This window comes from Eulemur rufifrons, chromosome 29, assembly GCF_041146395.1.
Source record: "Eulemur rufifrons isolate Redbay chromosome 29, OSU_ERuf_1, whole genome shotgun sequence".
NCBI classification, from domain to species: domain Eukaryota; kingdom Metazoa; phylum Chordata; class Mammalia; order Primates; family Lemuridae; genus Eulemur; species Eulemur rufifrons.
In genome coordinates this window covers 42,989,674-43,012,537 of record NC_091011.1, presented here as the reverse complement: position 1 = coordinate 43,012,537, position 22,864 = coordinate 42,989,674, and the positions used below count along the sequence as shown (strand labels likewise).

The window sequence follows — 22,864 nt, the reverse complement described above, 5'->3', positions numbered from 1 at the left end:
GGTTGCAGTTAGTTACAATGACGCCACTGCACTCTACCCAGTGTGACATAGGGAAACTCCGTCTCAACAAAAACAAACAAGACAACTGAACACCCCTCCTCACAACCCTCCCACCCCTTCATATTTAAATTAAAAAAATGTATTACAGGGCTACAGTAGTTAAAACAGTATGGTATTGTCATAAAAATAGACCAGTGAAACAGAATAGATAGCCCAGAAATAAACCCATGCATATATGGTTAATTGAACTTTGACAGAGTGCCAAGAATCCACAATGGGGAAAGTGTAGTCTATTCAACAAATGATGTTAGGAAAACTGGATATCCACATGCAAAACAATTAAATTGTATCTCTATTTTAAACCATGCAAAAAAATCAAAATGGATGAAAGACTTTAAGCATAAGACCTGACACTATGAAACTGATAGAAGAAAACATAGAGGAAAAGCTTCATGACATTTGCAATGATTTTTTTGGATATGACACCAAAAGTACAGGCAACGAAAGCAAAAATAGACAAGTGGGACTACATCAAACTCAAAAGCTTCTGCACAGCAAAGGAAACAGTCAACAGAGTGAAGAGAATCTACAGAATGGGAAAAATACATGCAAGCCATATATCTGATAAGGAATTAATATTCAGAATATTAATATAGATGGAACTCCTAAAGCTGAATAACAAAAAACACAAATAACCTGATTTTAAAATGGGCAAATGACTTGAATAGACATTTCTTCAAAGACATACAGATAGCAAACAGTTATATGAAAAGATACTCAACATCACTGATCATAAGGGAAATGCAAATTAAGCCACAATGAGGTATCATCCCACATCTCTTAGGATGGCCATCATTAGAAAACAAGATAGCAAGTGTTGGCAAGGATGTGAAGTAAGTGGAACCCTTATACACTGTGTGGGAATGTAAAATGGCATGGCCACTGTGGAAAATGATATGGAGGTTCCTCAAAAAATTAAAAATAGAACTGTCATGTGACCCAGCAATTCCACTTCTGAGAATTTATTCAAAAGAAATTGAAATCAGAATCTCAAAGAAATAATACACATGTGCATTCATTGGAGCACTATTCAGAATAGCCAAGATGTGAAAACAACCTAAATGTTCATTGACAGATGAATGAATAAAGAAAATATGGTCTATATGTACAATTGAATATATACAATTGAATTCAGCCTTTAAAAAGAAGGAAATTCTGCTATGTATAACAACATGGATGAACCTGAGAGACATTATGCTAAGTGAAATCAGCCAGTCACAGAATGACAAATATGCATGATTCTACTTATATGAGATATCTAAAATTGTCAAACTCATAGAAGCAAAATGTAGGATGGTGGTTGCCATGAAGCTGGGGAGGGGGGGAAATGGAGAGTTGCTGTCCAAAGGGTATAAAATTTCAGTTATGCAAGATGAATAAGTGCTAGAAATCTATTGTATAACATTGTGCCTATAGTTAACAATATTGTACTGTACACTTTTTTTAAGCTTATGTGTTCATACCACACACACAAAAAGAACAACGAAGCAAATGCCCCTATAGTCTAGCTGGTCAGATTGCCTTTGGCAATAGATCCTATAGTCCAGTTGCACTGAATGGAGTGTATGTCAGTCAGATTTAACCAGGTGTGAGCTGTGTGTCTCTTCATTATTATGAAATTGAAAATAGTTTGTTATGGAAATTAATAACGTTTAGATTGTATTCAGGGGATCTTATAGTTAATTGTATGTAAGAGCCTTTTAAAGATCAGTTCCTAGTTTGAGAAGTTATTATATTTAAAAAGAGCATAACAGCTGTACATGAAATGGCAAATTTATTTTGTAAAAGAGAATCAATTTTTTTAGGCTGATTCTACTTCAGCATGGTTTAACATTTATGAAAAATAAGCCAGAGGTTTACAACTAGGTATGAGATTTCCTATATAAGCAGATGCATTATAAATGATCAGAACTTATGTTTTCATTTTGAGTCATTTTACAGATTGGCCATCATGGAAATGTATCAAATTTTTCATTACTTTGTTTAAAGTCTAGAATTTTTACTTACAATGGTGTAATTTTTTACTGTAACGTAATGTGTACCTCTTTTTTTCTAGTAAATCCAGTCATGTTTATGTCCTTGAACGTACCAGAAAATTTACACTGCTAAATATATCTATAATACTGTGTATTGTAGAACATTTTTCTTAAGTTGATAATAAATTATAGCTCTATTATTTTCATCCTGAATCATATTGCATACATTGAACTTCCATTTTAATGTAATGAATATTTATTGAGGAAAGCAATCCTCCTCTGAGCCCTTTATATCATTCAAATACATAATTTTAAAAGTTTTTGAAATTTAAGATATACCAAAATAGAATAAAATTACAAAAAATCTTGCTAAGTAAAACTCTGATCTTTATAGTTTATTTTAATAATGTGCTGGTAATTTTTTAGAAACTAAAACTATCTAAAAATTATTATTACTATTGAAATTTACTTTGGTACTAAGCAAAGTAAATTTATTTATTTATTTATTTTTTTGAGACAGAGTCTCACCCTGTTGCCTGGGCTAGAGTGCCGTGGCATCAGTCTCGCTCACAGCAACCTCAAACTCCTGGGCTCAAGCGATCCTCCTGCCTCTGCCTCCCGAGTAGCTGGGACTACAGGCATGCGCCACCAGGCCTGGCTAATTTTTCTATATATAGTTTTAGCTGTCCATATAATTTCTTTCTATTTTTAGTAGAGACGGGGGTCTCACTCTTGCTCAGGCTGGTCTCGAACTCCTGAGCTCAAACAATCCGCCCGCCTCGGCCTCCCAGAGTGCTAGGATTACAGGCGTGAGCCACCGTGCCCGGCCTAAGCAAAGTAAATTTTACTTGCTTCAGGTGGTAGATCAGATACACATAGTATATTTGGGCATGGTGGGATGAATTAGCCGCTTTGATTGACTAAAGCTTGGCTGTTGGTGTTTGGCTGAAAACCGGCTATTTGTTACAAAAAATATACTTCTGACTTAGGTTTTAGTTTGTTTATGTACAAAGTTAGGTTGTATTTGTTAGGTAGAAGCTTAAAGTACAGAGACAGCCTCAGGCTAATGACCTCTTATTTAACAGAATGTATAGTGGCAAGGTAATTATTATCTCCAAACTAAACTAAAGATGTGTTGATATATGATTCTGATTTTATATACCTACACCATTTATGCCACTAGTCATCTTGATGAATTATTTCACAAGTAAATTGTAAATTATTCACAGTAAATAACTAGGGGTGAAGATTTATAGTGAAACTAGTCTACCCATGTGGGGATGGAGGGAGGACAGGCTAACATAATTTCTCATAATTTGCCATATACCGAAGCAATATATTATCATATAAACAAAATTACACAGTCAACTGAAACTGCACAGAAAAATGACAAATATATTAGGGAACATAGTTTTGAAATGACGTGTCATGGCTATGAGGAAACTAATGGAAAACAATACCTTGGAGTTCTTTGATCATAACCACTTTTTAAAAGATGACACCGTATTTGGCTGGAAAGCAGCGAGACAGTGTTTCCATGAGAATCATTCTCTGAAAATAATTGCTTTTGTTAAGCAACTGCTCATTTATCATCATTTGAGAAAGTTTACACATATGTAAAATAGCTGTATCTTATCCTTTCAATAAAAATAAAAGCTAAAGAAAATTGATGTGATTTACTGTAGAGACAATTTTAGTGATTCAGGTTTTACATACATACGGGGGAAGAAATAGAGGAAGGTATGGACGTTTCTAAAACTCCTTTTAGGTTGAATTTTTAAGAGACCAGGTTACACTTATGTTTATACTGGCAGAATGAATTTTTTGGCTTTAAATTAGGGTATCTGAAGGAAATTCTCCTATTTTTGTTTGTTTTGTTGCTTGTTATTCATTTTCATTGTGCTTACCAGTTAGCATTCCATTAATTAGTATGTTTAAGGTATTTTATTTATTTGGAAATTAATCTTTGACTTTCAAATATGAGATTAAAGAGACTTTGTTGCCTTTTTAAAATAATATTACTTTTTTTCTGATTAAAAAATTAGGCCAGGTGCAGTGGCTCACGCCTGTAATCCTAGCACTCTGGGAGGCCGAGGTGGGAGGATAGCTCGAGGTCAGGGGTTCGAGACCAGCTTGAGCAAGAGCCAGACTCCATCTCTCCTAAAAATAGAAAGAAATTATCTGGCCAACTAAAATATATATACAGAAAAAATTAGCCAGGCATGGTGGCACATGCCTGTAGTCCCAGCTACTCGAGAGGCTGAGGCAAAAGGATTGCTTAAGCCCAGGTTGCTGTGAGCTAGGCTGACGCCATGGCACTCACTCTAGCCCGGGCAACAGAGCGAGACTCTGTCTCAAAAAAAAAAAAAAAAAAAATTAGAATAACTAGGTGAGATTGTATAAAACAGTATAAAGGAGAAGTAAAAACTACCTCCAAATAAGTATGTTTATACTGTTCCTCACTGAATATCCTCATTTTATTGGGATAAATCAGGATCTGAATTTTGATATTTAGATTTGCAAGCTCATCCATTCAAATTTGTAAAGTTCTGTGTGTTTTTATGAAATGGAAGAGATTAACATACAGACTACAGTGCTAATTTGGCTATTTCTCTTGTAAAACAAAATTTGTCTGGCAAATTGAGAATATTGATTTTGGTTGGCCAGCAAGTTTTACACACTTTATTCCCTTTTTCTCTTTCATAAACGTATGTTAATGCTTAGTGTTGCTAGATGCTGAAGGCATGTGAGTGTCTAGGTGTGAGCCTTTGCCTTCAGTACTTTGCCTTCAAAGTCTAATATAAATAACATCAACACTAAGTAGTGTGCTATAAAAAACATGGGTACAGAGTGACGGGAGCACAGAGGAAAACCTGGGGCAGATGTACAGGTATCGTGGAGAGTGTGACATTTGAGCCGAATCTTGAAGTCTTATTCCATGAAGTAAATAAAGACATTTCAAATGGAGGGAATATATGTCTTCAGATGCATGGATGAGGATGGGATATTTGGGAACTACAGGTGGTTTGTAACAGGGCTGGTGAAATAAGGAGCCAGATGTTGAAGGATCTTATAGTATAGTAGAAACAATAGTCACCATCCCTTAAAATTTGAAGAATCAGATGGATATCTAACAGTATGCATTTAGCATTGTCAGAATAATGTATAAGGGATTTTATGACTAAAATTTATAGTGATGTATCTTTCTCTACTGCAGTGTCTTGCTTAGGGGATCAAAATACTTATTGGACCAATCCAGGCACTCTCTCACTTGAAAATGCTTGATAATGTATTACAACATTCAGTGATACATATTTTTTTTCATGCCAGGGCAGTTAAAGAGGAGTGTGTTCAGGATGGATTTACACTTGGCTTTATGTTTTCCTCATGCCTTTTACTTGTTTTATCATGTTACTGTATTAACTAATTTTTATTCCCTCTTCTTCCTGTTCTTTTACTTTTTAAACCTATAAATAAATATTCCAAGTTGATTTTTATGTGTTTAATCTTATATTCTCCTTTAGTGAGTGAGTTATTTTTTGTTATAATTTTTAGTTTGGTTACAGATATGTAGTTTCTGGATAACTCATAATACTATGATAATGCTACACTCTTTCCTTTGTTTCATTAGAATATTTAAATGCAGAAAATAACTTTCAAGACATTATAGTATATTTAAATTTTCTGTTAAAATTTGTCTTTCAGAAACAAAGAATTATTATAGTTAATAGCCTGCTTTGGGTCATGGCATGTGACCCCAAGTTGAAATGTAAAATTATGGCCAATTTCATGTGATTCAAAAAATGTTACTTAATTTGATGTAGTAATTCACATCAGAGATTGCTTTGGAGAGTGTCTGAAAATTATGTACGTTGCTATGGAGTTTTCTGATGACAGCCAGAATATAATTAGTAATTTGTTAGAAAACATACTAATATTCTTAATAATACATTGAAGATTTTCTAAACAGATTACATCAAGTATAATTTGAATGCATTACATTTTTCTTTAGTTTATAGAATTCTTTCTTTTCTTTTCCTCTTTTTAAAATATGGAATTAACCTGCATTGTAGATGAACAAGTAGTTAAAAATCTCCTGTGGGCAAGTGCAAAATAATTAGGTTTCAGAAAAATGTATAGAATTTATACAGTTTTTTTTTACAAGGTGCTTCATAGATTTCTTAGAAAAATGGAATTAAAAGATACAAAAAATATAAACTTTATTTCTCAACATAAACACCATCAAGTTCAAGACACTTTTGTAAGTGATAATACCAGCCAGTTAGTCTATCTCTAGAGAACTGGGGGTCCTGGGAATTTAACCATGTCATTGCAGTCTTTTTTACATTGACAGAAGAAAAATGGATGCCCTTTAAAGATTTTTTTAAGATTGTCAAACAAAAAGGTCAGAAGGAGCCAAATTAGGTCTATAAGGTAGATGCCTAATGATTTCTTGTGGAAACTCTCACAAAATTGACCTTGTTTGATGAGAGGAATGAGCAGAAGCATTGTCGTGGTAGAGAAAGACTCTGGTGAAGCTTTCCCAGGCGTTTTTCTGCTAAAGCTTTGGCTAACCTTCTCAAAACACTCTCGCAACAAGCAGATGTTATTATTCTTTGGCGCTCCAGAGGTCTTTTGCTGATTCCTTCTCATCTGGCTTCTCTATTAAGTCCTGGCAGTACTAGACCTGGCTTGCAGTCCTCTTCTCCCTGCGTTCCAGAAAATCAATCCCTCACCGTGTCGGGGAGAAGAGTGCTGGTCCCAAGTTGCCTAGGGGCTGTTGTTTAAGCAGGTTTGCTGATCCTCTCAAGTTGCCTCTGTCTTGCTGTCTTCATCTTTTCCCAGCAGTGTGGATTGTGTTGGGACCCCCAGCTTAATCTCCAGGATGACAGGTAGTACTTGGGAATATGAATCAGCCAATCCCTGTTCGCTTGAGTTGGAAGACGCTATGATGAGCTATATAGAGTTGTTCTCCCTGTCATTGGTTGATGTTTATGTGAAAGAAAGCCAGTTGTCGAGATATTCTTTTGTGCCTATGGTAGGCTCTGGTCTTCCAAGTGGAGTACTTGAGTGGCCCAAGCTTTAAGAGGAACCCTATAGCTTCCAGGGGTTTGCTTGATCTCTACCACTACTGAGATGGGGGTAGGAGCAATGCAGTTCGTTACTAGGTTGTGGGAGCCGGAAAGGCTTTCTTTGCAAAGCCTCAGCCGGGCTCAGGAGTTGCTTTTCTGGTCATTGGGGGGAGCCACTGGTAGATGGGTCCGGACAAGCTCTCCAAACTGGTAAGGCCTTAACGCTTGAGTGCTAAGGCCCGGGGCTGGGATCTTTCTACCCTGGTCTAGTCGTCCAGTTTTTTTGCGGGGAGGGGTGGGCGCTCTCCCAAATTGCTGCTCCTGGGTCCCCCACAGCACACTTCTGTCAGTTCAGTCCACGTGTGGTCCCTCCCCTGGGTCTCTCAAACCACCCCCCATCTGTGTGTCTGACCCACTGGCATGTGTCTCTGCTAAACACCGGTGGGCAGGGAGTTCCCAGAATGTGCACCCCTGTTCCAGTACAAGTCCTCAAAGGAAGAGGTGTGGGCCCCTCTTCTGTGGGGACTTCAGGCAGGAGCTCACGCCCCTGGGAGAGAAGCGGCCGTTGGTGAACTTCTCAGCTCAAACTGCTCTCCCTGTTGTAATGCGTGGAGGAAGGGGCCGCAGCACCTGGTCAGGCAGCACACCTGAGTGTGAGGCATTTGGTTGCCATGGAACCAGGGGCTAGGCTATTCCTCCTGAATGCCATATCCTTATCCAATATGGCAATTCTCCACCGGAGGGGATAGGTGCACTCCCAGAACCCCTTTCCTAGCACCCCACCACACTCTCCCATCAGATATGTCCGTGCAGGTTTCCTTGCCATCGAAGTCCAGCTCCTAGACTTCTTCCCTGCGTCCCCCTGCACTCCTCTCGTGTCCCTAGGGAACTGGGACTGGCTTGCTTATCTGCCGTGCCAGGTCGTGTGACCCCGTGAAACACCAGCAGGCAGAGGGTTCCTAAATTGTGCACCGTTGTTCTACCATAAGCCCTCAAGGAAAGAGGTGTGGGCCCCACTCTCTGTTGGAGACCTCAGCCTGGAGTGCGCACCTGCCAGAGAGAAGTAGCCATTGCCAAACTTCTCTGCTCACTCTACTCTCACGGGGGAAATGGGTAGGGGAGGGGCCGTGGGTCCCGGTCAGCCTGAGCTCAGACTGCTTTCTCAGTTGCAGTGGCTAGGGGAGGTGCAGGGGAGGAAGCATCTGGATGGAAGAAAGCTGGCATGCTGGCCTCTCATGGCCCTGTCCCCAGGGGAGCCCCTCATGGACTGCCCAAACTCCTGTGGCTTGCTATTTCACACCACTATGAAATAGCATATGGAATTTTGGATAAAAGCCTTTTATCCAGTTGGGTGTAACATCATAGAGTAATATTCACAGTTATCAGAAAAATACTCCTCCCTTTTCCAACTGTCTTATCGATGGGAGGCTATATTTTCTTCAAGTACTTCAACCAAATTATGTATCATAACAGATATGAGAATCCATTTGTTAGTAAGCCAGACACTAGATTTGCAGAAATGTAAAACAAAACAGTGCCACTCTTCTAACAGAACTTTTTAAAAATAAAGCTTTTTCTCATCTAAATATGCTGTTTACTTTAGGAGTTTATTGGTTTTATAAGTTCATGAATAATAAGTTTTCAGTGAATTTTTAAAAGTTTTATTTATAATTGACATAATTGTACACATTTATAGGGTATGATATGGTGGTTTGATATATGTATTCATTGTGTAATGATCAAATTAGGGTAATCAGCAAATCCATTGCTGCAGACATCATTTCTTTCAATGAGAACATTCAAAATCCTTTTTCGAGCTGTTTTGAAATACACATTATTGTTAACTATAGTTAATACTATAATGCTGTGTAATTGAAAAGCAGAACTTATTCCTCCTAACTGCAACTTTGAACCTGTTGATTAACCTCTCCCCATCCTATATGGTCTACTTACATGTATCAACTTTTTTAGATTCCACATATGAGTGAGATGATGCAGAATTTGTTCTGAGTCTGGCTTATTTCACTTAACATAATGTCCTCCAGATTTATCCATGTTGACAGGATTTCATTCCTTTCTATGGCTGAATGGTATTTTATTGTATATATGTACCACATTTTCTTTATCCATTCATGTGTTGATGGACACTTAGGTTGATTCCATATCTTGACTTTGGTGAATAGTGCTGCAATAAACATGGGAGTGCAGATTTCTCTTCAATATACTGATTTCATTTCCTTTGATATATACCCAGTAGTGGAATTGCTAGATCATATGGCAATTCTATTTTTAATTTTTTAAGGAAACTCCATATAGTTTTCCATAATGGCTATACTAATTTACAGTCCCATCAACAATGTACAAGGGTTCCCTTTTCTCTGTGTCCTCACCAACACTTACCTTTTGTCCTTTTGATAATAGCCATTCTAACTGAAATGGAGTATAATCACATTGTGATTTTTATTTGCATTTCTCTAGTGATTAGTGAAGTTGAGCATTTTTTTTATATACCTGTTGGTCATTTGTATGTCATTTTGAGAGATGTCTATTCAGGTCTTTTGCCCATTTTTAAATCAGATTTTTTTTTTGTTTGTTTGTTTGTTTGCTATTGAGTTGTTTGAATTCCTTGAATATTCTAGATATTAACCCCTTGTCATATGCATAGTTTGCAAATATTTTTTTCCATTCTATAGGTTGTCTCTTCACTCTGTTGTTTCCTTTGCTGTGCAGAAACTTCTTAGTTTGATGTAATTCCATTTATCTGTCCTTTTGTTGCCTGTGCCTTTGAGGTCTTATCCAAAAAATTTTTGCCCATACCAATGACATGAGCATTTCCCCCATGTTTTCTTCTAGTAGTTTTATAATTACAGATGTTTAAGTCTTTAATTCGTTTTGAGTTAATTTTTGTATTGAATTAATAATTGTAAAAAAATTAGTATTAAATCCTAATGTGAATGTTGATAGATAATAATTCATAAAAGCTCTTTTAAAAAAAATAAATGTAAAAGAGTTCTGAGACCAAAAACTTTGAGAATCACTCAGTAGAAAAGATAACCTTTGAAAATATCATCAGTAAGCAGTAAGATATTGAGGGGTGTATGGATGTTTCCATAAAGGGAAAGTATCAAAATCTTAATTGTAGATCCTTATAAAAATCTACAAGCTTAGGCATTTGGCCTTGTGCCTGTAATACCCTAGAAGAGTGGTTTCTGGTAAATGTTTGGACAACATTTATTTATTCATCATTAGGATGATAATTACCAAGTACTCTGTTTCAAGCATTATGCTAGATGCCAGCAATTCAGTAAAAAAGACAGATGTGTCCGTATTTTTCATGGATGTTTCATTCTATGGAGGAAACAGAATAATAACAGATTAGGATAAGTGCCGAGCAGGAAATTTAGGGCACTGAGAAAAAGAGTAACAGGGATACATAGGTGAATTAGGAAGTCCTCTCCAAGGAAGAGACATTTAAGCTGAGACCATAGGGATAAGAAGCCAGCCATGAGAAGAGCCTTCTAGACAAGGGGAAGAATACTCACAAAGACATAAATGGCAAGAAAATTCTATGGTATTTTACAGTCTGGATACAAATACCTTTTAAAAATGTCAACAGTTTATCATTTATTTCTCACAATAATCCTGTGAGGTAGTCCAGATACCCATTACTGTAAACATTGGGTAGTTCTGACAAATAAAGATGCCCCATTAATTAGAATGGTGGATAACAGTTTTATCATTTTTAATACCCCATGTTAATGGCTGATAGTAACATAGATTTAATTCAATATCTATAATATAACGAGGCATTACAAAACTTATTGATGCAAATTATATTCCTAAAGAATAAATTAAAGTTGCTACATAAAGCATAAAATGTACAAATAGTCCATTTACCTCAAAAATGATCAGGAAAATATATTTTTAAAATTTGTATTGTGAATATATTTGTAGATGGTGAAGAGTTGCCTTTAAGTAAAATAAGTTATATAATATTTACCTTAAGTACAATGCTATTATTAAGCTTCTAAGAATTTTTGAATGAATTTCATCAATAAGAATGTGCTTATTTAGTTGCGCTGACTTCTCGTTTCTGATGTTATGACATAGTTGATTTATATATGTCCAGTGTCACAGACATACAGAATTTATAGTAGACAAATGTAAAGAATATTTGTGAACCAGGTCTTCTCTAACTTTTCTTTACTACTTCCTTAGCCGAGAACCTTATATGTTCTTGCTTTTATCTGTTTTTTTGCTGTGCTGTAAGTAGCAACTAACACCTTTTTTGCTCATTCCTGGAGTCACGGGTGAATCCTGAGTTTGGTTTACTGCTCTGGGCAGAAGAACTTGGGGAACTTAGGCCTCCAGAGAGGCCTAGCTTCAAGGCCACCTGAGAAATTTCATTTACTGGTGACACTAGTGTCACTTTCTATTCTTTGTATTCTGTGAATCATTGATACCAGTGTTTAGGGGCTAAGAAATAGCATACATTGTTATTTAATGATATTTTATGCTGTCAAAATGGATAATCTATCATCAGTGACTTGAAAATCATAAAACCTAGTTCAAAAGAGCCAAGACACCAAATTTATTATCATTGCCAACGTAGATTCCTTTTTTCTATAAAATAAAATATTCTGTGTTAATGACTTTGGCAGATGTGCCTCAGATCCCCAGGGTGTCTTTGAATTTAGTTATTGTAATTTGGGTAACTTTCAGTTTTCCTGTGGCCCTTGTGTTTTGGTTGTTTTTGCTCCTTGGGGAGGTGTGGCATTTTTAATCAGTTCTCTAGGGAAAGCTTGACTGAATGCTGTGCTTAAATTTACTGGTTCAGTGTTGTTAAATAGAATCTTAAAATAATTGAATAAATTTTGGAAGAAAGGTACCTTTTTTCCTGCTGGATCTAATAGTTGATTTTCTCTTTAGGAGTTTACATTGAAGGAAGGCAAATAATTTAATTTGTCAGAAATAAAGGAATACAGTCATTTTAGCTTTCCAGGAAATTGTGAAAATGGCAATGCAATATATATGCCTGTTTTGTAAGGGAATTTATAACGTGATTTATGTAATTTTAAAAAAAGATAGGCTTCTTCAGACTAATTATAGTATGTGGAAAAATTGTTTTAGTATTTTTATGATTGAATCTGAAATCTTTTTGATACTGTCAAGGCAATTCTTCATATAAAAAAAGTCAAGTTTTTAATGGGACAAATGTTATATAGTTAGGCATTTTCTTGAATTATTCTCTATACAGTTGAGTTGTGACTGCTATGTTCTAAAATTCTATGTTCATAAAATATTTAAACCATTTAGTTTCACTTTAAATGAGGCCTATGAAAAATGCTTTTCTAAATATGAATATCCCTTTATAAAACAACTCATTTACAGAGTTTGGATTTTTATATTTTTACAATAAAAATGTTTTTAACTGTACTTTTGGGCTATTTATAGTTGGAATTTTGTTTTAAAGAGCACAGAAGGGCAAATAGATACATGATGAAACAAAATATTAATAAGAACCAGTTTTCTTTTGTTACTCTTTATGTTCCAATTATATTAATTACAATCATCATATTGATTTGGTCTCTGCTATTAGGACAAATCATAAAAAAACGAAGCTATAATTTCTTCATTCTAAATTTTTTCCTACAGCTTCTCTCTTCCCTTTCATTACTTAAATAATATTTATTATAAAAAAATCAAAACTCCAAAATTTTGTGGGCAGCCTTTGTTTTGTATACAAATATATAAATATTCTGTTATATATGTACACATTTTAAAACATATACAGATGTCATGTTAACATAATATTCTGCAAGTGGATTTTTTTTAACTTTTCTTTGGAAGCTTTTTATGTCATTACATATTTGACTTTATTCTTGTTAACTATTGCAAACTATTCTATAATCTGGATGAACCATAGTTCATTTGACCGGTCCTTATATTTCTTTCTATATATGTGTATTTTGTAAGATATGAATAGGTCCAGTAGCTTTTCTTCCTTGAAATTCCTGTTACTAACATTTAGAGTCTCAACTCTCTGAAATCCATGTTTATTTTCTTGATTCTTGGCTTTCTATGACTCTGTCACCATCCCATGTTCAAATCCCATTCTCTTCTCTTCATGCCAACTCTGTTCTTTATTGGAATCTTTAAAAATTGTAGCCCAGATTTATTCATAAGAACCAATCAGTATCAATTTTTCTATGCCAGTTGTATAAAGGATTTTATGCCACTTTGATTCCAGCCTGGAAGGAAATCCAGTGATTCACATTATAAATAGAAATGCTAATTTAATGGTACACAAAGTGAATTAAATCACAATGCAACAGGTATGTGATAAAGTAACAATTCTAAAATCCTATTCTTTTGGTGAGGAAACTCCTGTGAAACCTATTTAAAAATGATCTTGGCATGTCTTAGATTTTAAAAATGTACATTGTAAAAAATTATAATGCTAAGGCATATAAGAAATACTTTCAGAACCAGAAGAAAAACTGTTAAATGGAGGCTTTCTTCATTAAAGAACCTTAGTGTGTTCTCTGATGAACACTTACTAGAAAGGAAGGAGAGACAGTGAAATGGTTACTTGGCAGCAGGAGAGAATGAGGATCAAATAAGATTAACAGCAAGAACCATAAGGGGCTAAACTTTGTTACCTTGGTAATCATTATAACCTCTTTGGAATATTAAGGTCTCAGGGTTGAGAAAAGATACCCTCAAAGCTACCTGGTTTTTTCTTTGAACCCTGATGAATCCACAAGAAAAAAAATTTAGAGGTATTTTGGAAGTTGAAATGCCAAAGAATAAATCATTTTTGAATCTGAGTAAAACACAGTTTATGTTTTTCTTTGCAAAATTTTCTTCACAAAAATTAATTTAAATTTATCTTTGAAGACACTTAGATCCTTCATTCATTGAAACAAAATGAATTGAGAGCTACGATTTTTGGTTTGGTAAAAGAATAGATTTTCTTTCTAGAGTTACAGGCTTGTATTTAGATTAGGCCAAGGGTAGCTCTTCAGTGCCTGGGAATATTTATAGATAAGAAATTTCAAACCCACAAATTTAGAAGTGATTGAAATAATTTTAGTTGAATGGTATTTGTACATAGTATGGTCTTTTACCTATTTTTTATAATTGGGTTGTCTTTTTGATGTAGTTCCTTGTATATTCTGGGTACAAATGCTTACCAGATAAATGATTTGGAAATATTTTTTCTGAGTCTTTATATTGTCCATTAAAATTAAAAACAAAGGTTTTTAATTTTGCTGAAGTCCAGTTTACCTATTTTTTTTCTTTTGTTGCTCAGGTTTTTGGTGTCATATCTAAGAATCCATTGCCAAATCAAAGGTCATGAAAATTTACCCATGTTTTTTTCTAGGAGTTTTATGATGTTAGCTCTTAGATTCATTCCTCATTAATTTTTGTGTATGGTTGGAGGTAGGGGTCCAACTTTACTCTTTTGCATGCGAAAATCCAGTTTTCTCAGCACCATTTGTTGAAGAGACTATTCTTTCCACCATTAAATGGACTTGACACTTTTGTGAAAAACCAGCTGGCTATTTTATATAAGGGTTTATTTCTGGACTCTCTATTCTATTGGTGTTACATGTCTAATCTCATATGCCAGTACCACACTGTTTTGGTTACTGTAGTTTTGTAGTAAGTTTTGAAATTGGGAGGTGTGAGTCCTCCAATTTTGTTGTTCAAGATGGACTTGGCTATTCAGGGCCCTTTACATTTCCATATGAATTTGAATATCAGCTTTTCCATTTCTGCAAATGAATAACTTTTTTTAAGCCTGCTTTTCAGATCTGTTTTAGTTGAGATTCATCCATGTTGGTACATAGACATTTGTTTGTTGGTATGTCCTTATAAGCCATTGTCTGAATAAACTTCAGTGTATTTGTCCTTTTTCCTATTGAAGTACAGCTAGATTGTTTGCAGTTTTTTTCTTTAATAACAAGCAGTGCTCCCAATGAACACTCTTGTGCATGCTACTTATTCACATATTTGAAAGTTTTTTTGGGACAGTAGTTCTCAACCAGGGGTGATATTGCCTGCCAGGGAACATTTGGCAATGTTTGGAGACGTTTTTGATTATCAAGACTAGGGGAAGGGGTGCTACAGTGGCATCTCGTGGGTAGAGACCAGAGATGCTGCTAAACAAAGAATTACTCAAATTATCCAAAAATCTTAATAGTACCAAGGTTGAGAAATCCTGCTCTGAGGCATATACTCAGAAGTAGAATTGATAAAGCGTAGGGTATGTGCAATGTTTTTATTTTGTTAAAATGATATAAAATAGGTTTCTGTAAAACATGGAGGAAATATTTCCAATAGAGGTGAAGGTTTAGAATATTTGGAATTAAAATTAAAGCTGCTTTAGCAATACTGGCAATCCGATAATTGTAAGCACCTTAGATATCTCAACCAGATTGAGTAGCAGCATTATCCAGAGTTAACCAGTTCATTCACTTACTCAGAGTGTGTCTATAATCTTTATGAACTGAAATGTATTGATACTTCCTGTCTGATTAAAAGACTGATTTTAGAGTGAGAGTCTGTTTCAGAAAAGTGGCATTTGTTCAGACAGGAGAGTTGGAATATTAGGCTAAACATGCTAACTGAGTAAGAGCGAAATTACAATGTAAAAGCACACAGTTTTTCCTGACAAAGATGGTTGTTAAACATTGAAGGCTTAAATGTTTTAAAAGTTTCTATTGCTCTAGTGTGTTTTAAATTAAATTTTACATTGAACACAGGAGTGAACACAGGAGTGAACACAGGAGTGAACTTACTGAATTTTGAGACCCACTTTTAGGCCTGTAAGACCAATGGCCCACCTTCGAAAATCTGATGTGCAGAAATATGTGCACACAACTTTGCATGTGGTTGTGGGTGGTTTATGCGTGCTCCTGAAGTCCATCCACAGACTACTGTGATTTTCAGGTTAAGAACTTTGCTAAAAGCTTATTGAAACTCTTGAAATACTAAAGATAAATATATATATATATATATATAAAAATTATTACTGAATAGTAAAAACAACAATATTTTTTGTATTTTCCTGACCAAATGCAGAAGATTTAGTGGTAGAGAAGAATAGGTGACTTGGAATTAGAATTGATCAAGCTCTCCAGCATTAAGTAAGTGAACACAGGTATTATTTTAATTTTACATCTGTGACCTTCACTTTTGTTTCTCTTTTTACTAGATGTATGCAGCAGTGTTATGGCAACAAGCTAACGACAACAGACAAAATTCAACTGAGAAAGCATGTTTTGGCATCTCCCTCCCAGAAGAAAAACTTCATGACTTCCGTGATGAACAGATTGGACAGTTGCAGGAGCTGATGCAAGAAGCTACTAAACCCAATAGGCAATTTAGTATTCCTGAGTCTACAAAACCAAAATTTTAGTCTCTGCAATCAATAAAGCTTAACAAAGCATGTAAAAGTCAGAACCCCCCTTTTAAACTGTCATTGGTTTTTAAAATGATTTGAGTTTTGAGAATGCCTTATGTTAATGAAATATTCATTCATTTTTGGATGTTATGAATGCAGTATATGGATCAGGATCACCGGTGACAGTTAAACTCTGACATTATCGACATAACAGTACTTGTTTGATGGAATTTGATTTTTGGACTAAACATGAAAGAATGGCTCTAAAATGGACAGACTTCTGGAATTTTGCTGAGGTTTTTTTATATATAAATGTAAATGTTTTTAAATGCTATGCTTGTTCAAGCATTAGCCTCTTGGCTTTGCTTTAGTTTCATCAGATTAGTATATCCTGATAATGATATAAAATTCCAACAAAGTTATTGTTAAAATACATTGTCATTCTGAGCATTTCATCATTTCTACTTTAATAATACATACATGATTTTTTTTGAGTGCCCTCTCTGAGTCACTGTTTATTCACGATGAAAGGTTAAAGAGAAGCTTTAAGATTCAGTATTATACTATCATTTATATAATAGAGTATACAAAGTCTAATACATTTCTACACTGTTGATAACCACTGACCCCTTAAATAATTTATGGTTACCTTGACAATCTTATTTATTGCCCAATGATTAAGATTAAAAGCATTTTCATAAAATTTTTCAGACTTAAGTTGATTTGTGAATTAAAAAAAAATCACATGGTAATCCCATTCAAGTCATAAAATGTGAATTTTTAAAAATATTACAAGCTTAGGTGAATTGTATCTTCAGTTATTGCTATGGTCTGAATATTTGTGTGTCCTCAAAATTTCTATGTTGAAACCTAATCCCCACTATGATGGTATTAGGCAAGAACTTTGAGAGGTGATTTGGTCATGAAGGTAGGGCCCTCATGAATAGGATTAATGCCCTTATAAAAAGAGACCCTAGAGAAGTCTCTTGCCCTTTTCATCATGTGAGGACACAGTGAAAAGATGGCCACCTGTGAAACAAAGTGGGTGCTCACCAGACCTGAATGTGCCTTGATCTTGGACTTCCCAGCCTCCAGAACTGTGAGGAATACATTTTTCTTGTTTATAAGCCACTCAGTCTATGGTAGTTTGTTATAGCAGCCCAAACAGACTAAGGCAGTTATGGATGTTTACCCTGAGACTCCGAAGTGATCATTTTCCAGATGCACTTATTTCAGCCCTTTAAAAACTGACCCATGTTTTCTCTCATTTGCTGTCTCATGTGCCTGTCTTAGTATATGGCCGCTAGGCCCCCTAGTCCTTTCTTCCTTCCCTCTTTGCATCTGTCTGTCAGTTGATTAATTGGGCTTTTTTTCATTGAAAGATATATAACTAATCAATAATCAATCTACTCTCTACATTATAATAGGCTCCAGGGATACGACATACATCAGATAAAGTTCCTGCCCTCAAGAAGTTTAAAATATAGTGTATTCAGGAACCCTGTTTTATCATGAGCAAATACATTCTCTTTACAGTGTTATTTTTTTCATCTTGTCTAATAGAAACCCAGTGCCTGTTGAGGACCATGACCTCTCTGTAGTCTTATGAAATGGGATTTGTGGATTTTTTCTTTTTTTTTTTTTTTTTTTTAGACAGAGTCTTACTCTGTTGCCCAGGCTGGAGTGCAGTGACTATCATATAACTCACTGCAACCTCTAACTCCTAGGCTCAAGCAGTCCTCCTGCTTCAGCCTCCTGAGTAGCTGGGACTATACAAGTGCAGCTAAATTTTTTAAAAAATTTTTTTGTAGAGATGGGGTCTCACTATAGCCCAGGCTATTCTTGAACTCCTGGCCTCGAGCGATCCTCCTACCTCAGCTTCCCAAAGTGCTAGGATTACAGGCATGAGCTACCACACCCAGCTGTGGATTCTTTTTTAACTTGCTGTAACATAGAGCCCCATCCTGTGGTCTCTTTCAATCCATCACTATGTTACCTTTGCTTAAGAACTCTTTCCTTTGTGTTTTGTTTTCTTTTTGGGTGTACTTTCCTCTTCCTACTGTTCTTTGGCACCTGACTCACAGTTGTCTACCTCAAGTCAAGTCTTACAATTATTTTGGTGACCTTAGTGTCTATGTAGTTTACTTATTCAGTAGCCTAATGGTTCTTTGATATTATTCACTTTAACTCATACAACCACCTGTGTCATTATTACACTTAAACTTTCACTCTATTCAGAACTGTTCCACATCTGAAATTATGAATTATAACATCCCATGCTTTTGTTGCCATCTTAGATCAGACTCCCACTGCACAATTTGTTGAATGAATGAATTACCTATTAAAAACCTGCATATGCCAAACATCATCTTAGATATTGGGACATAGCAGTTTTCAAAGACAAAATGTCTATGCTATGGGACTCACATTCTAAAGGAGGAACACAAAATACATCAAATATGTAGGATGATAAGTACTATGGAGAAAAATAAAGCAAGGACAGGGGAGAGCTGTGGTCCCCAAATTGTGTAATGAGATGCCCTGGGGCACCACAGAGAAATATTTCAAATTTTTGAGGGAATCATAACAACAGTTGTTGGACACCACACAAATTTCTAGCTCAAGGTATTAAACAGTTTTACAAGCATGTTGCAGCATTCTTTTCAATGACATCTTTGTGAAGCTGGGCTTTTAGTGGTTGCTATTATAAAAAGGCAAATATTAGATAAAAATTTGTAACAGAAAATAAAGGTGGTGGTATCCAATATGATTACAAAGTTTGAGAAGTTGTATAGTGTCTAATAGGTACTAAGTTGTTATGGCATAAATACTCTCCAAGTTGTTTAGACTCAATAAAACTAAGTTTCTTTTGTTGCTGTAACTGTTTTTGCCTAGATATGCCTGAAAATACTGAGACACTAAGGGTATGTGAACTGAGAAAGTTTGGGAACTGCTGAAATAGGTTGTATCAGGGAGTGGTGTTTAACAGAAAATTTATCAGCCCTTTACTGAGTTTGTTCAGTGGCCTACTACTGCTTTCATTCCCATCCCAGTCTGCCCTAGCTTCTGTGATCCTTCACTTCAGCCAGCCATGGAGCAATACCCTCCATGTTGTCGTCTCCTTTTCCTTTTACCTCCTCTGCTGCTCTGGCCAAAGTAACCACTCACTTGCCAAAATCTGTGGGATATTAATCAGTGTAAGATTAATACATTATCCCGTGAGGTTTAATAGTATTATTCTCTTCTGCTTTTAAAACACACATGCTTTTTAATACTACCTGATTCTCCTTTAGGTTATAATTTTTCTCCTTCCCTTTTTTTTAAATAATGATATTCTCTAGAGTTTTATCCTCTGAACTCTCACATTACACATCTGTTTCTTCAAATATTAGCTACACTCTTAAATCTCTAACACCAGCCTAAATCTCATTTCTAAACTTCAGATCTGTATTTGAGATTTCCTTTGATACTTCCAACTCACATTTAAAATCGCACCTTTTTCTTCCCTTTTCAGTGAACGAATGGTATTACTGTATACCCAGTTCACCAGTTCAGAATTCTGTAATCCAGCTTAGATTTCACCATTTCCCCAGAGGCCTCCTTCTTACTGTTCAGCAATTCTGACAACACTGTGTGGTGGGTCACAAGGTGGCCATAGTTCTCTACCACTCCTGATACCCATGCCCTTCACAGGGTGACTTTGCAGCTCCTGTTATCCATCTATTTTTCTAATTCTTCAAATCTGGGCTGACCCTGTGACCTGATTTGCTCAAAAGAATGGGGTAGTGACATTAAACAAATCCAGGTTCTAGGCCTCAAAGCCTGGCACACTTCCACCTGCACTGCCCAACTGCCATGTGAACAAGCTCTGCTGGCCTGACCGTGTGGAGCAGAGGTGAACCGCCCCAGCTGAAGCCAACCACAGATACCAGGAGCGAGCCCAGCCAAGACGGAACTGGCCTGCTGATCCCAGTCCAAACTGCCAATCACAAGTTAAATGAATGGCAGTTCTTTTAAATCAATATGTTTTGGGGGGTTTTGGTTATATAGTTAAAGGGTGATACACTTACAGCTTTACTGTGTCAGAATCATTCCCTTTTTTCCACCTATCAGTCTGATATTTTAGACTTAATTTTTTCTTTAGTAATCTATATGTGGCTTCTTTGTCTCCAGCCTGTTATTTAATATATTATTCTCCATGTGGCTGCAAACATCACGTTATTGATATGCAAATCTGATATTTCCCTGCTTAACATTTGAATGGGGGAAAGTGTTTGGATCATACTTAATGGTAGCGAGAGATGGCACATTGGGATCTTACCATTGGTGGTGGTGGTTGAGAGGAGTCTGATACAGCTTATGGAAAATAAATTGGAAATAAAGAATTTTAAAAATGATTATACCTTGATTGAACCCATGAATTAAAAAATGATTGAACCCATAAATTCTAAAATTCTAAGGAAAAATATTAATAGAAATGTAGACAGTCTTTCATGTAAACATTATTTTTTTGGAGGGGGAAGGTCTCACTGTCACTCAGGCTAGAGCGCAGTGGTGTGATCGTAGCTCACTGCAACCTTGAATGCCTGGGCTCAGGCGATCCTCCTGCCTCAGCTTCCCAAGTAGCTGGAACTACAGTGTGCGCCACCATGCCCGGCTAATTTAAAAAAATTTTTTTTTTAGAGATGGGGTCTTGCTATGTAGCCCAGGCTAGTCTCAAACTCTCAGCCTCAAAACAATCTTCCCACCTTGGTCTCCCAAAGTGCTGGGATTATAGACATGAGCCACCATGCTCAGCCCTAAACATATTATTAAAAATGGTATTTTTTAAAAATGGTATTTACGAGTGAATATTTGGGAATAGCAAAAATGCCTCAAACTTCAGAACAGTTAAATGAATTGTGATAACATGTATAATTAAATAAATTTAGGTTTACAAAGAATTTTTAATGACAAGTTTCCTGACATTGATAAGCAACAAAAAACAAAAAGATGCTATAAAATACATAGCATTTCCACAAAATGTTAGATTTTTTTTTTTTTTTAAGTATTGTGGCAGATTTTGTTAATCTGAGCAATTCTGCTGAAAACTAAAACTTTCAGTAGAATACAAAAAGCATCTTTGAAAAGCATCTGGGAGCTGGCAGTGTCCTAAGAGATTAAATAATTACAAGGCCAATATTGCTAAGTGAAACCACTGAAGTCTCCTTTAGCCTGAGGGTGTATTTCGAGTTTGGCTTTGATGGTCCTTTGGAACATAGTGGGCAAAAGACTTGTGAAGGAGAGTCATAAGAGACACTTTGTCTATAAAGCCAGGACCCTCTACATCCTCAGGGTAAGAATGAGCCAGAAGAAAAACTGCTACAGTACTTCTGCAAAGTTGCAGGCCATCCCAGATTCAAGTCATCTGTTTGCTAAAACAAACAAAACCTAAGTTGTGAATTTAGTGTAAAATGACACCGGAATGAGTGCCTGGCAGATTTAAACAAATTTTTGGAGAATACTAGGGTTACAAATAATTTCCCTAGGAAAGTGAATGCCTCAATTTTCAATAAACAAGCAAACTCCGCAAGGAAAGCTAGCAATATAAGAGGCAGCAGACAGACCACCAGAAACCTCAGATACTGGAATTATCATATGTATAATATGAAACATGTTTATATGTTTAAAAATAAAAGTTGCTTGGAAATATCTATAGGAAACAAGGCATTATAAAAACTGACCCAGCATATTTGAAAAAGAACCAAATAGAACTTCTAGAAATGGCAAATAGATTAATTAAAAATAAATAAACCAATGGACAGGTTTAACAGAAGATTAGATGGACCTGAAATGAGAATTAGTGACTGCAATATAAGACAAAAGAAATTGTCCAGAATGCAGCATAAAAAAAGGAGCTTGAAAACATGAGAGTGGAAGATAAAGCAAAAGGATCTACTGCATATCTAATAATAGTTTCAAGTAGATAGTGGGACAGAAGCAGTATCTGAGGCTATAATTGCTAAGAATTTTAAAATCAATGAAAAAAATCAGTCTACAGATTTATCCAAACCAGGATAGATATGAAAACCTCACCTAGACACAGCATAGTGGAAAAAAAAAATAGAATGCAAAAAACAAAAACTTGTAGAGGCAGCTGAAACTAAAGTCACAGATCACCTTCAAAGGAATATCAGCTAGTGGATGACAACTCCCTGCATGGCCTTGGTGACCCAGCTCTTGTCCCCCTTTTCTTGCTTATAGTTCTCAGAAGAATGTGCTGAGTATGCAACATCCTGAGATAAGGGAGAACTCTCCACAACAGCCCAGGCTCTGTTTTTGTCCCTCTTAGAACAAGTTGTCCT

General features: G+C 35.8%; 1 protein-coding gene across 1 annotated transcript in view; it reads left to right on the top strand.

The window, feature by feature from the left end:
- Positions 1–16,803, top strand: part of SDHAF3 (succinate dehydrogenase complex assembly factor 3) — a 53,884-nt gene extending 37,081 nt beyond the window's left edge. The window contains exon 2 of the mRNA XM_069462294.1: positions 16,332–16,803. Within this exon, the coding sequence (XP_069318395.1) occupies positions 16,332–16,535 (204 nt within the window). The 3' untranslated portion in view covers positions 16,536–16,803. The remainder of the gene's footprint in view (positions 1–16,331) is intronic.
- The last annotated feature ends 6,061 nt before the right edge of the window (positions 16,804–22,864 follow it).